The sequence below is a fragment of the Psittacula echo genome (genome assembly GCF_963264785.1).
Source record: "Psittacula echo genome assembly, chromosome: 1".
In the NCBI taxonomy this organism is placed as follows: domain Eukaryota; kingdom Metazoa; phylum Chordata; class Aves; order Psittaciformes; family Psittacidae; genus Psittacula; species Psittacula echo.
In genome coordinates this window covers 84,408,066-84,422,804 of record NC_137735.1, presented here as the reverse complement: position 1 = coordinate 84,422,804, position 14,739 = coordinate 84,408,066, and the positions used below count along the sequence as shown (strand labels likewise).

General features: G+C 42.6%; 1 protein-coding gene across 1 annotated transcript; it reads left to right on the top strand.

Annotated features, from left to right (window-relative positions):
* Positions 1-10,776: 10,776 nt before the first annotated feature.
* Positions 10,777-12,169, top strand: SYCE3 (synaptonemal complex central element protein 3; the record flags this gene model as incomplete). The annotated part of the gene is made up of 2 exons (XM_080631689.1): positions 10,777-10,885; positions 12,000-12,169. The coding sequence occupies 2 exons, from the start codon at positions 10,777-10,779 to the stop codon at positions 12,167-12,169; spliced, it is 279 nt and encodes a 92-aa protein (XP_080487815.1).
* Positions 12,170-14,739: the final 2,570 nt, after the last annotated feature.

Sequence of the window (14,739 nt, the reverse complement as noted above, 5' to 3'; positions counted from 1 at the left end):
TTCACAGTAAAAAACTGCAACCTGAACTTCCCGTTTCAGTTTAAACCCATCATCCCTTGTCCTATCACTGGAGTCCCTGATGAAGAGTCCCTCTCCAGCATCCTTGTAGGCCCCCTTCAGATATTGGAAAGCTGCTATCCTGTCTTTTCTGCCTTCAGAAGACCTTATTGACTATTTCCAACGGCCTGGCAGATCATGACATCTTCGCAAAGTTTCCTTGGCCCACTGAGTTGTATCATCTCTCACTTGGGGGTTACTAAGCAGCACCTCCAACTGCATAGAATGAGAAATTCTGACTGGCCAACACCAGTTGTAACATACCAGGCCATCTCACTTCTGTCCTGAACAAGGATTACTGATAATATCCAGTGGCTTGCTGTACTGGCTGTAATACTGTCTCAGCTATAAAGATGTGGTACTCTAACTCACTTTTGCAAGAGCTGGTAGGTGTAACACCCTGTAAGAAAACAGTATTTCAAAAAATAATGCACAGTGACTCAGTATTTTCTTTTGGCCCAAAATCAGAAGCTGTACCTGAACATAAAACCTAGGCTAGCTGCTACTGAAGCATATTAACGAAGTGAAACAAAATTAGGCTGATCCCTTCTGAAGAGCTAGACCCTGGAGAAAACAGCAAGTAATGAGGTCCGTGCTGCTATTTGAGCACGTGAATTACTTAGGGAAAACTTGGCTCCTTTTCAAGGGAGCATTAAAAACAGGCCAAGTCAGCACTCACTGCTGCATTGAGAAATACGAGTCAGGAGGACTCTGCACTGCTGTGCTTTCATCCTAACAAGGTTAGTCCAAACTGGCACCGTATCAGTGGAGATAGGAAGGCTCTCATGGTGCTAAGTTCTGCTTAGGCTCAGATCATCTAATAAAAATTAATTTATCTGTGCAGCATGAGGAAGTCTGAGTACAGAAGTATGGAATGGTGCAGGAACTGAATGGTGATGAAGACAAAACATGTTTTTTTAATGCAGACACGGACTACTATAGTTTCCAAAAAATTAACATGTATCATGACCACGCTCCCCCTGAATTAAGGCTGTGGAACGTAATTCCTCGCAAGTAATCTGCCAAATAAAAGTTAAAATTATAAAATTTGTGAGGAATATATTAACCTGAAGCCCTCAGTGAGCAGGCTCTTGACAATATGAAAAGTCTAGAGGCCAAACTCTCAATAGCCCACTCTTATCTATGACTTGCTTTTTTGTTGTCAAAATCACACAGTGCTTTGGAAAACACAGGCTGTTCTGTCTCTTTCTTACTGACTTCTAATTTTGGTGGTAACTGCCAGTTCTAAGCCTGGATCAAAACCTAGCACAAACTCAGTGCAGATATTCTGAAAAACTGTGACAGCAAAAGCTGGGACAGGACGTCAACAAAAATGAAGGATTTTTTCAAAGGACCATGCAAACATACAGATCTTGCTGTAAAAAACCACTGTGTGATAAAAATACTGCATGATATTACATTGCTGCACAATGGCTAAGGAAACAGAACATGAATCTGCTTTCAGAAATGCATAGCCATAGGGGAACTGAGCACAAAGCTTTAGCTTCACGATTTACCAACTTTTGGAGGTTTGTGCATTTAACATGGATTTTGTTTGTACACACACACACACAGACATATGCAAACAGGTAAACACATAGAAAAATCTAGATATCTGCACTGCTTTGGATTACATTTAACTTCCTTACAGTCAAGCAACAGCAATGGAAGTCAAATGCTAATTACTTCTGAATCCAGCCTTAGGCATGTATTACTTAACCAAACACTGGTAGATATTTATACTCCAATGCATAGCATCACTCCGCATTGTTTCAGTGAACTGAGACTAATTTTATATGAAACTTATTTCCTTTGTTATTCTTTTCCTGTTCAAAATGTGCCTAAAAGTTATTTTGTTTAAATCAACCTGTGTGCAGAGAACATACCTTTTTTTTTTCAAACCCAAATACCATTACGATCACAGAAATTTATTACTGTAAGTAACTTCAGTGTGATCAGTAAGTACATGCACAGACGTATATATACATACATATACAGACATAGAAACTTTACAGTACAGCTATATCCTAGTTCAGGTCACATTTATGTTAATGAAAGTCTTTTTAAAAAAATAAATACTGATTAGCTAATCTTCCAGCAGTGTTTTCCTTCACTTACCTGAATTACACCACTTCTCTTGCCCTGTGGTAGCCTTTTCCTGAAGCTCACCTGCTGCCGATTCCGTTTCTCTGAGGCCACTCCTGATAATGCTGCCGGTTACCTCGTTGGGCTGTAATTCTTATGACTAAGTTCCTTCCCACTGATTTGTCTACCCCAGACCTGCCCAGCTTCAATTGTTTACTCCTCAGAAGGTCTTCTCAGCTGTCTCCCCAGGCAGAGGAGATGGCTGGAGTGTACGTCCAACACGCTAGCGGGCAGGTAGGCACACACTTGTAGAACGGGTCTGCCTGGCTTCCAGGCACCTGCTGCTCACCTGCTGCTGACAGAGACAGGCAAATCAAAGAGTCCTAGGGCAGGGACCTGGAGCGTCGTTTGAAAGCAAGCAACCACAGAGCAGGAGGGATAGGCTAACATAATAAATAAAAACCATACACTTCACATTACAGGGTCATGTTCAGGAAAAAAAAAAAAAAAGTCTCTCGGAACACAAATCTGTACAAAACCCCTACAACTCCAGACACTGGAAGAGCTTTCAGAGTCCTGTGTTATCAGGAACACAATCTGCAGATGATGAAAAAGAGAAAATAATAATAATATAAATCATGCTACAACAGACAGCAGCAACACAGGCTTGATTCACATTCTGCCTTGCTCATTCAATTCCTCCAGCTTGGTCTGTCCATGCATTCTGTCAGCATTTTCCAGTCCTGCTGTGAGCTCTCCCCTGCCCTTTCCTCCCACCAGTTCAGCCCGGAGCTCCCGCACAGCCCTGGCAATGATCCTCACTTACAAAACCCCTCCTGAGCTCCCTAACCACACTGGATAATATTTTTGAAGTTGCCTTCTGCCCTTTTCTGCTATGATGTCATTAGGGTGACCACTGCACTCTGCTGGTGCCCTCAGTTCTCAGCAGCTCTGAGGTGTAGTCTTCATTGTACCCCAGTTCCTCAACATTTTATTTCTGGGGACTCTCTTCCCACACAAGCTGTGAATGCAAGCCCCAGCTGCTGGTCTGCTTTCCCCTATCACTGAATTAAGAGTTTCAGATTCCTGACTCCTGGTTATATGAGTCTGCACAAGATTATTTGCTTACCTACTTCATACAAGTGAGAGGCAGGTGTATTACAATAGGAAACAATGAGACCCATTGTTGAGAGACAAACTTTGCACAGTCAACACCACAATGCAGGTGGCTTTGGGAAGCTGAAGAAGATGATACATTCTCTGCCAAGATTTTGAGCAAAACTTACCTACTTCTGTTAACACTTTGGTGCTGCATATATTATGTTGTGGGAAAATCTTACTCGCAGTAGAGGCACTAGATTTAGATAGTGAAACATAATTTATCCATAAAAGCGACCACATATCAATGTATTTGTACACTAACATGTCCTTAACATCTCTCTGGGATTATTCTTTCAGCTAGCATTTACTGTCCATATGTGCAAAACTGTGAAAACTAGGAGTGATGTTATTCATTGCTTGATCTCCCTACAGAGACTGGCAGAAGTAGGCAAAATAGCATTAGTGAAACAGCTCTGTGCTGTGGACTTTCATCCCATGAGAATCCAGCAGAGGCATCTTCTAGATAGAGAATTTTCTTGTGTTAGAAAGATCACAACAGTTGCAGAGTTTAGGCTCAGACTGGTTCTGGCTTTTCCTCTTATTCTGGTACTAACTTGCACTGACTTTCAGCAGATTTTTCTCCTTGAAGGAGCAGAGGACCTGTCCTATACATCATTCCCCATTAAAACGTGGCTAAAATGCAAAGGACAGTTTCTCATTTAAATGAGTTCTTTACTGAAATGCGTTACTTTCCACAGGCACCTTCCCCAAGGGTACCTGGGGAACCTATTTGGATTCCTATTTAAAAATATTATAATTGGAAATATTCCTCCTTTTGGGCCTTCCTTCACACTTTCTACAGTCTCCAAACTGTAGAGGAAAGAAGGGGAGGGAAAGGGTTAATATTCAAGATCTGCGTATGCAAAAGTAGCAACCACTGCTGCTTTTAGTTCCTCCAGTCAGTCTCTGCTGTGCTCCCAGTCTGACTGGTTGGAGAAGATATTTTATCAGTTCAGAGTTCAGCCCTCAGACTATATAATCTTCCTCACTGATCCACAAGCCCCTCCTCCAGCAGTCATTCAGTGAGACATTTTGTCTTGTGAAAAATAAACTTTTCCTGTTCTAAGTTTTGTATTGCATGCACATCCACAAAGAAAACACTGCCTGTTTAAATGCCTCTCTCCTCTCTGTTTCTTCCTCAGGCAAGTATGATCAAGCATGCTGAAAGGCAGTAACTGGCAGTCTTACTACCAAAAACATCCTCTCAGTCTCCAAGACAGATATAGCATACTGAGCAATCACCCAAACCACACATAGCTGCTCAGTAGCCTCAAGATGTGTTTTTGGGACTAAGCACCAATTCAACCACAAACTATTCAGTCTTTGTCCTATGTGCTGGGACTGTTGACAAGGGTGCTGCTTTCAGTAGGAAAGCATACCCCAAATAACTGCTGCTGGACCAGAAAAAGATCCCCTTCTTAAATGTCACTGCAGTATTCACTTTTTCTGCAGTAATTTCAAGGTCTCTGACTTACTTTCACATCATAATGTAAGATTTAAACTTGTGGCTTATAGCTGATTACTATAACCAATAGCTAGAATTATAGCTGATAACTCTAACTGACGACTGTAACTGATCTTTGGGTCAACTTGAGCCCATAGAGGTTGAAAGCCTCAGAACCATTTCTTTTGTTTCTGCAAGCCAGCTATAAACCCCCAAATCAGCACAGATGATCTAGAAGTAAAAGGAGATTTCCCATCATTATTCCAAGTCCCTGCTCTGCCTCACAAGCTTTCCCTCTCACGATGGCAGGTCTTCTGGCTTAAGAACAATTAATTTGCCTATTTAGATTTTTCTTTAAAATGGCGGTTCTAGTGTGATTTTCAGTTCATCCCTTCAGTTTCATCCCTTAAAACTTCCAAAGGAATAAAGGCTAGAAGAGGGGAGCATTATATGAAAAGAAATAGAGAATTTAAAAAAAAAAAAAAACCAGCTTTGCCTTAGAAAAATTAAATGACTGAAGGATTATGCATCAATCTTCTTCAGCCAGTTGAAGGTCAAGTAATTTAGAATCACAGAATCATAGAATAGTTAGGGTTGGAAAGGACCTTAAGATCATCTAGTTCCAACCCCCCTGCCATGGGCAGGGACACCTCACACTAAACCATGACACCCAAGGCCTCATCCAACCTGGCCTTGAACACCGCCAAGGATGGAGCACTCACAACCTCCCTGTGCAACTCATTCCAGTGCCTCACCACCCTCACAGTAAAGAATTTCTTCCTTATATCCAGTCTAAACTTCCCCTGTTTAAGTTTGAACCCGTTACCCCTTGTCCTGTCACTACAGTCCCTGATGAAGAGTCCCTCCCCAGCATCCTTGTAGGCCCCCTTCAGATACTGAAAGGCTGCTATGAGGTCTCCACGCAGCCTTCTCTTCTCCAGGCTGAACAGCCCCAACTTTCTCAGCCTGTCTTCATACAGGAGGTGCTCCACTGCCCTGATCATCCTCGTGGCCCTCCTCTGGACTTGTTCCAACAGTTCCATGTCCTTTTTATGTTGAGGACACCAGAACTGCACACAATACTCCAAGTGAGGTCTCACAAGAGCAGAGTAGAGGGGCAGGATCACCTCCTTCAACCTGCTGGTCACACTCCTCTTGATGCAGCCCAGGATACGGTTGGCTTTCTGGGCTGCAAGCACACACTGCCGGCTCATGTTCGTTTTCTCATCGCCCAACACCCCCAAGTCCTTCTCTGCAGGGCTGCTCTGAATCACTTCTCTGCCCAACCTGTAGCTGTGCCTGGGATTGCTCCGACCCAGGTGTAGGACCTTGCACTTGGCATGGTTAAACTTCATCAGGTTGGCATCAGCCCACCTCACAAGTGTGTCAAGGTCCCTCTGGATGGCATCCCTTCCCTCCGGCGTATCAACCGAACCACACAGCTTGGTGTCATCAGCAAACTTGCTGAGGGCGCACTCAATCCCACTGTCCATGTCACCAACAAAGATGTTGAACAAGACCGGTCCCAACACCGATCCCTGAGGGACACCACTCGTTAACAGTCTCCAGCAGGACACTGAGCCATTGACCACAACTCTTTGCATGCAGCCATCCAGCCAGTTCTTTACCCACCGAGTGGTCCACCCATCAAATTGATGTCTCTCCAATTTAGAGACAAGGATATCGTGTGGGACAGTGTTGAAGGCTTTGCACAAGTCCAGGTAGATGACGTCAACTGCTCTGCCCCGTCCATCAGTTCCGTAGCCCCATCATAGAAGGCCACCAAATTGGTCAGGCAGGATTTCCCCTTAGTGAAGCCATGCTGGCTGTCACCAACCGCCTCCTTGTTTTTCATGTGCCTTAGCATGCCTTCCAGGAGAATCTGCTCCAAGATTTTGCCAGGCACAGAGGTGAGACTGACTGGTCTGTAATTCCCCAGGTCATCCATTTTTCCCTTCTTAAAAATGGAGGTTGTATTTCCCTTTTTCCAGGCACCTCCTCTATTTAGGGTTAGGCACTTCTAATAACAGTATTTTCGCTCCACTTTCCTGCCAAATTAGACTTTATGATTCCCAACTCTTAACTCTAAATGGAAAATTCATTTGCACAATTTCATGCAATCATTGGTCTGGACATCCCTCCTTTCCCAAACCAGATGCTCAGGAAAGCCCCTGAAGATTGGTTAGATGCTGTAAGTAGGCTACAGTACTGTTTTCCCCTTTGGTTTCTTCAGAAAATTTTCCAGGCCCAGAAGGTGGGATTCATTCAACACAGGTGAAAACTAAGTTGGGTCACAGCTGCCCTAGATTCTCTGTATTGTTAATACAAGATCATAAGAACTTCTGTAAAGCATTTCAAGTAATAAAATCCTCTCTCCCTGCATTAATGTCACAGATACAAAGGGTACAAAGCTCCTGATTTACAAGTCTTGGACAAATATCAGAAGTTAGATGCCATATGTTTGTGCAAAATTCCATTGTCTTCCTCTTCTCCAAAGAAGTAACTTCCCTGAACAGGAGCTCTTGGGCAGCGTAGCTCGGTAGCTTGGCCACAGCCTCTCCCATATGATGAACTGTTAGACTTTAAGTAAAGTGCAGGATGTATCACAGACATTTAGTTCTATTCTGTCTAGTTCCTGAGTTCCTAGTGCCCTGAGCAACCAACATCCTGAGGACATACTATTCTGTTACTTTTACCTTTTCTCTTTTAGTTTCTTATATTCATTTTGTCAAAGTTATACATTTTCCTTTTAAGTTCCTGCTCTTTGGCACCACATTTTTACACTGTTCACATTTTCCTGTGAGAACTCAACAGCTCCTCTTGGCAAAACCTAGAAGTTGGTGAACAGACCTTTAGTGACCCAAACATCCAGTCTCAGGATGGAATAAATTGCAGGGCTCCACACATAAAGAAGCTGAGGATCCATGTGTCCTCTGGAAAGGATGCCCCCAGAGACTTCAGAACTACACAGTACATATCACCAAGAGTCACACTGTAACATAAAAATACATTTAGGAACTATTCCATTTAATAATATAATTTTTACATCTGTAATTTACCCTCTAAAACATTGCTATGTCCTAATTATAGTAGAGAACAATCACAAATAAACCAAGATATGTTGAAGCAAAATATCTTCCTGTGTGCAGTGTCACTGGAAATGGGTTCTAGCATATTTATTATTATGCAGTTGCAAGGTGGCTGCTAAGCTATTGGAGTTACATGCATAAACACATGATATTTTGCTGCCCAGATTTTCACAGAATAATGAAGCCGTATTAAAAAGCAACGCCACTAGCCCAAAAATCAGCCTCCTAACCACATATACACATGTACAGCAGGGAGGCAGTATCTGGCAGGCGGCTTAAAGGCACAGAATTTAGGATCTGAGGTTACCTAAGAAATGCCTGTGCCACCTCAAACCAAGGGTCCATCAGCCTAGTACCATGCCTCAGCTGGCAGGGAGTGCTCAGGGAAACTATATATATATATACATATATATATGAAAAATTGTAGCAACATAAAATTATATTCCCTTAACAATTTCCTCAGCCTCCAGCAATCTGTGGTTCATGGATTTATCTAGCCAAACATAAGTTTTTCTTTTATGTGCCTTGAAGGATTTGGCTCAACTGCTTTTGAACCCCTACAAAACTTCAGCAACACAAATCACACTGCTCTGTGACAAATTCTGCAGCATTCATAAAACTCGGGTGAACAAACACTTCAGCGTGTTTGGAAGATGGACTGCCATCTTCAAACCAGCTTCTCAGCTGGCAGTGAAATGAGTGGTGATAGCTAAAGATTAATAACTTTCATGCATAATGAGAATGCTGATACACTCAACCACTTAAAAACAAGACTTAAGTTCTTGTTTGTGTGGATGAAAAGGAGAACAAGAAACACCCCAACCCATTTAAGGTGTGGATATTGATCTGTTATGAGGCAAGATTTGGGGCATGAGCAATCTGGCCACTTCCAATGAAAGGGCATCCACAGCTTCTCGGGGCAGCCTGTTCCAGTGCCTCACCACCCACACAGCAATAATTCCTTCCTAATATTTAATCTGAATCCCTAATGCTGTCAGTTTAAAGCCATTCCCCCTTGTCCTGTCACTACAGGCCCTGGTCAGAAGTTTCTCTCCATCCTGAAGGTGAGGAGATGGACCCCCAGAGAAAATAAGCAGAGGCACCAACAAACTTTCAAGCTTTGGCCTCAAGCCGTTAACTTTTGGGTTACTTTCAGCAAAACTCCCAAAACGACAGGCCATCTGGTTACACCACCCTTGTCACTGCTTCAGTTGCCGGCTGCTGGCCGTGACTTGGGGCGTGCAGCAAAGGAGGGTGAGAGGAGGCCTTGCTAACTTCAGTACACGCCGATGGGGCCGCAAGCACGGGTAGCCGTTACCTCCTGCGGTCCAGACTCCGGGGAAGTGCAACTACAGCACCGCGACAATCAGCGGGCGAGGCGCTGCGCAGGAGGCCCGAGCAGCCCCAGAAGTCACGGAGCCAGAAATGCCGGCTGAGGGGCTGCCGTGCCGCTGCCGAGGGCCGGCTGCGGGTGCGCTGGAAGGATGGGGGGTGCAGGACAAGGAGCCACCTCCCCGCTGAGGGAGCAAGCCCTTGCCTTTCCCTTCCTGTCCCTCGGCCACCTAACTCTTCGCCCACATGGTTGCTTTCGTGAAACACAGAATTAATCGAGTTCGTGAGCTCACGGGGCGAGCGGGCGAGAGGACGGACAGGGCAGAGCGGGTGCTTTTTTTGGTGTCCCGTTCCCGCTCGCTCCTGTTGCCACCCCCGCTGGCGACCGGACCTCGGGCCCGGAAGGCGGGGCCCGCTGGGCCCTCGAGCCCGGGAGCTACGTGGGGGTGGCCTGAAGGGCGCCCTCTGGCGGTGCGGTGGGGTGAGGTGCCCTCTGACAAGGCCGGCTCCTTGAGTTGGCTTCGAGCTCGGCCGGGCCATCGGTTCCACACGGTGTTGCCGGTCGGAGACTACAGCGTGCCCGCTCCGTGGTACAGGAAACGGCTTGGGGCTTCTTAAGGTCTCTGGGGTGAAGGGTTTGCCGGCACACAGTTACCTCGTGAAACTGGTTGTGTGAAGAGACCCTTGAAAGCCCAGCACATTGATAAGGCTTGGTGTTGCTTTAAAACGCCATTGCATTGTTACAAACGTGCATTTCTTCTATATTTACCATCAATAAAAAAAACCCAGAAACTGGATACTAATTTGATACATTGCATGTAAAAAAAGAAATTAGACAAAAGCCATGCCTGCTGCGTGAGGTGTCCAGTGACTACAGTGACGCTCTTCTGGCTTCCTCATAGCTTCATCCCATCCACCAGTGGTTTTCAGGAAAGGAAATTAAAGGCAAGGCTGTGTGTCATGTTTTCAATTAATATTACAGAATCATAGAACCACAGAATGGTTTGGATTGGAAAGGACCTTAAGATCATCCAGTTCCAATCCCCTGCTGTGGGCAGGGACACCTCACACTAGACCATGTCACCCAAGGCCCTATCCAACCTGGCCTTGAACACTGCCAGGATGCTTATATGGTAACAGAACTTAGTGTATGTAGTTACCCAGCTGTAGCATGCAAGTGTGAAATACTGTATGCAAATGGGGATTTTGCAACTAACTTTGAAATCAGGAATTGACCTGCGTCAGAGTATTTGGAAGAGAAGCCTGAAGGCAACTGAACAGGGTAACAGATAAAATTTTCTGATGAAGCATTTGACACAGTGATCTTTGTCATTATTCATACCAAAAGTCTTTATCTGGCGCAAACACAGCATATTTGAGTGTAATTCTTTCCACTTCAATTCACTTCAAAATGGAGTGAAAGTAGAATGTAGCATACAGGTGATAACCAGTAACTCCAAGGGCAGATCCTTAATGAATTCACATGTAAATTGAATATTTATATACATACTGGATTTTATTTTTAATTTATTGCAATGTTACTTTCAACTGTGAAAATCAATTCATTTTAAAGTAAAATAAAGCATGAAATTCCTGGTTTCCTTGTAGATGGCCGAATCAGAAGTTCAAGAAGGAAACTATGATAACATGGTAGAGATGGTGGAGGAACTGAAAAGAGATTTAGAAAAACTTCTGGATGAAACGGAAAAACTAACAGGTACAGGTCTTTATTAAGAATTATATGGATTTGTCTACTGGAGGAAAGACATTGAAGATACATTATTTATATTTATTGCTGTAAACTTCCATATGACAGAAATGTAAGTGGAAACAATCACCATCAACTAATGCCCTCATGTTCTTAACTGGGAGAAAGCATGCAAATAATCTAGAAGTTTCAGGTGGCTCAGAACTGAAAATTTATAGGTGATTAAATCTCATGCTCAGTTCAGAGTTGTGGTTGAAAACAGAAATAATACTAAGATACTTAATTTACAGTTATTAAATCATAGTATGTAAGATGAGATTTAAGCCAGAAAAATGGTGGGATACATAATGATCTTGGGTCAGCACATGACACGTTTAATTCCTTAGCTAGAATAAAGACTCCTCTATAGATTTAATCTTAGTCCTGTATGTATGGAAAGGACTGAATATTATTCTGCATGTTCTACAACCATTCTATCAGACACTGTGCAACTAACAATAGATGGAAACTGTTCATTAAACTATTTTGCACTACATGAAGCACAATTCATGAGTGCCAGTGAGAAAACTACAATTTATAGTACAACAAAAGGGAAAGTATGAAATAAGTGCTAAAACTATTTGCTCTGCTTCATGAGATACTTGTTATTTAAAAATCAATTCCATTATTTAGGTTGGTTTTAAAACCTTTTCTCTCTGTGCTGCAGCCTCCTTGATCTTACTCCTTCTCACCTAACGTGAGCCTCCTGACTATAACTGGTCTGGAGATCTGGAGAGAGGATTCTTTGGTTCATTTATTTTAAAACAGTCTGTTGAACATTTCTTTTTGATTGCCTGTTTTGTTGTAATTTTTAGGTAAAATGTCTCTCTCCCTTCTGTAATTTACATCAGTATTACTCGCATTCTGAAGCATTCTGAGACATTTATAAAACAGTAATATTGAGCAGTCTTTTATTTAATCTTGAGTATTTCTGTGGGTAATTTCCACTTTATTATAAAGCAAGCCTTCTCTGACATAGGATCTGAACTGATAAAAATTCATGTTCTTTATTCATTTATTGAATCAGCTATTGCTTTTATTTAGCCAAAAATTCCTGGCTTAGCTTTATTTGTTGGGTTTGCAGTGGGGGCAACCTGGATGGCATTTGACATGGTGGTCATGCGTACCAACCTCGACCTGGCCAACTCCATGAAGCGTTTGGAAGATGCCTTCCTGCGTTGCAAAGAAGAGATAGAGAAGAAATGGCAAGAAGTGCTAATGGAATTTAAAGGTGAAGAGCAAAAAAAAGAGTAAATTGAATTCAGTCATGCTCACAGAACTCCAACCCTTGGAAAATCACTCCAGTCTTATTTGTGGAGGTTTCACAGATACTGTGGGAAATGGATTGGCTTTCACCTTCCTAAGAATGCTTACGTGTATACATCTATGGAAGCATTTTAATAAGATTATACATACATGTATTTATAATTGTTGAAGGTAAAAGGTAACAATGTGTCTATTTTTATCATGCTTATCAGTAATCCTTGTGGTGTGTACACATACACAACTTGCATGCCTTCTGTGTCTTTCTCCCTGGAAGATCATACTCATCAATATCCATGGAATTCCTTGATACCTGAACAAATGACAGGGTGTGTGTTGTGTGTATGCAGACAGGGTGCAGTGAACTGTCTTAGTGATATTGCAACAGCACATGCCTTCCAGGAAAACCGAAGAATTACTTATATTTCCCAATGAAAAACAGGTGAAATTCTAGATCTACAGACAGAGTTAATTCGATGTAGGATTGCCATGTAGATGTTCAGTTAAAGAATTTTATTTTTTAGATAGCTCATCTGTGGTTGTTTCATTTTGCTTCCTTGGATTTTTAACCATTTCTTTGGACTGGCTTTCCCAGCAAGATTGTTCTTCTCAAACCCTCTGAAGGTAGGTAGCATATCTCATTTAGGAGAAAATTGTTCACTATTATAAACTTCCCTGTGTGTGGTGTAGTTTGTGGGATTGCTGCAGAAACCAAACTAACCACATTATATAACATGCTTGTATGTTCCTACTGCCCAATACTAAAAAAGGAAGAAAAGAAGTTGTTTCCTTTTGCAGACAAGGTGTGGATTGAGAGCAGCAGCTTGTGGCTTGCAGTTAATGTATTAACAGAGTATCTGAGAAAGAAGTCAGTTCAAGCTTTGAGAAGGATCTTATCATTAAAATCAGTCTCTTTTAACTAGAAAATAAGCACCATGTAGCAAGTGAGAGCACCTCCATCCCCTTGGAAGAGGCATTTCATTATCTAAATCACATCTAAATTACCTGTCAAAAGATGTTTAGGCTGGATTCTTGATTCAAAGACAGAACATTTACCTCATTGAAGCAAAAAAAAAGTAATTTAACTTTTTTCCCCAAAGCTACCATTTTTTTCTAGAGGTGCAAATGGTAAAGAACATAAACCTCTTGACTTTCCAGAGGATAGGTCTTCATTCCAGCCAAGGTAGGGCAAAATGGCAGAGCAGCATGAGATAACTTAGATTTCAGTTAATCTCTGGAGGATTTTTAATGGCATGTTGTCACTTGGGTACCTTTGACTACATTGTCTTCACTCTTCAATTCTATATTAAAACCAAGTCTTTGAAAATGCACTGTCTTTAACAGCTTGTGTAGGAATCTACTGAATTTTGTGATTTTTGTGTGACTTTCCAGCCATAAAGTGCCACACTTGGATTGACTTGAGATTTTCCAGAAAGCTCAGTTTTCATTCAGGCATTCAAAGCAAGTACCCAGTGTTTTAAAAAAACAAACACCAAATTGTTTGAATCCAGGAATCCCATTTTGATTTGAGAATAGTGCTCAAAAGCAACACTTCCATAAAATGTCTCTTAATTTTATGACAGTAGTGATGCTGAATCCCATTTCCCAGGGTTGGAAGGCTGCAATAAGTCTGTCAGAATACTGTTTCTCCAGAGCAAAGGGTCAGAGTGTAGCTGTAAGGAAAGGAGGCATCTGGTAACATTCTTTACAGTCCTCAAGTCTCATCGTATTACAGTACTTCCTTTCTGAAGTTTGGAAAATGCTTAAAAATGGATACTGTTTTGAAGTAAGGCATTACAGCACCAACAACAGATGGCATTAAGAGCACCTTAACTTTCTCCTCAGAAAAAAGCAGACAAATTATAGGCTGTAAACCATCGAGCATCAACTCAGTCTCAAGGAGAGGTGTTTACACTGAGGTACCATGTCACCCTGCTGTGAAGTAAGAGTGAGTTAGCAGCATGGGTATTATGTATACCTGTAAAGACAGGCTAAGAAAGTTGAGGCTGTTCAGCCTGGAGAAGAGAAGCTGTGTGGAGACCTCACAACAGCCTTCCAGTATTTGAAGGGGGCCTACAAGGATGCTGGAGAGGGACTCTTGTCAGGGACTGTAGCGAGAGGACAAGGGGTAATGGGTTCAAACTTAGAGGAAATTCAGGTTAGATATACATAAGTTCTTTACTGTGAGGGTGGTGAGACACTGGAACAGGCTGCCCAAAGAAGTGGTAAATCCCTAGCAGTGTTCAAGGCCAGGATGGACAGAGCCTTGGGTGACATGGTTTAGTGTTAGGTGTCCCTGCCCACAGGAGGGGGGTTGTAACAGGATGATCTTAAGGTCCTTTCCAACCCAAACCAGTCTATGATTCTAAGATAATATGGCTGGCTGAGTAGGCTGGGTCTGCTTCTTTCTCCCCAACAGTTCCTTCCCAGCTGTATGATGATAAGCAGAGGAGAGTTTGGGATATGCACCAGTGGAGGAACAGTGCACATTCCTTGAAAAACTATACACCAAGATGATTATACTTTTCCATTACTACTGAAATAATTTGTGCATATTTTTG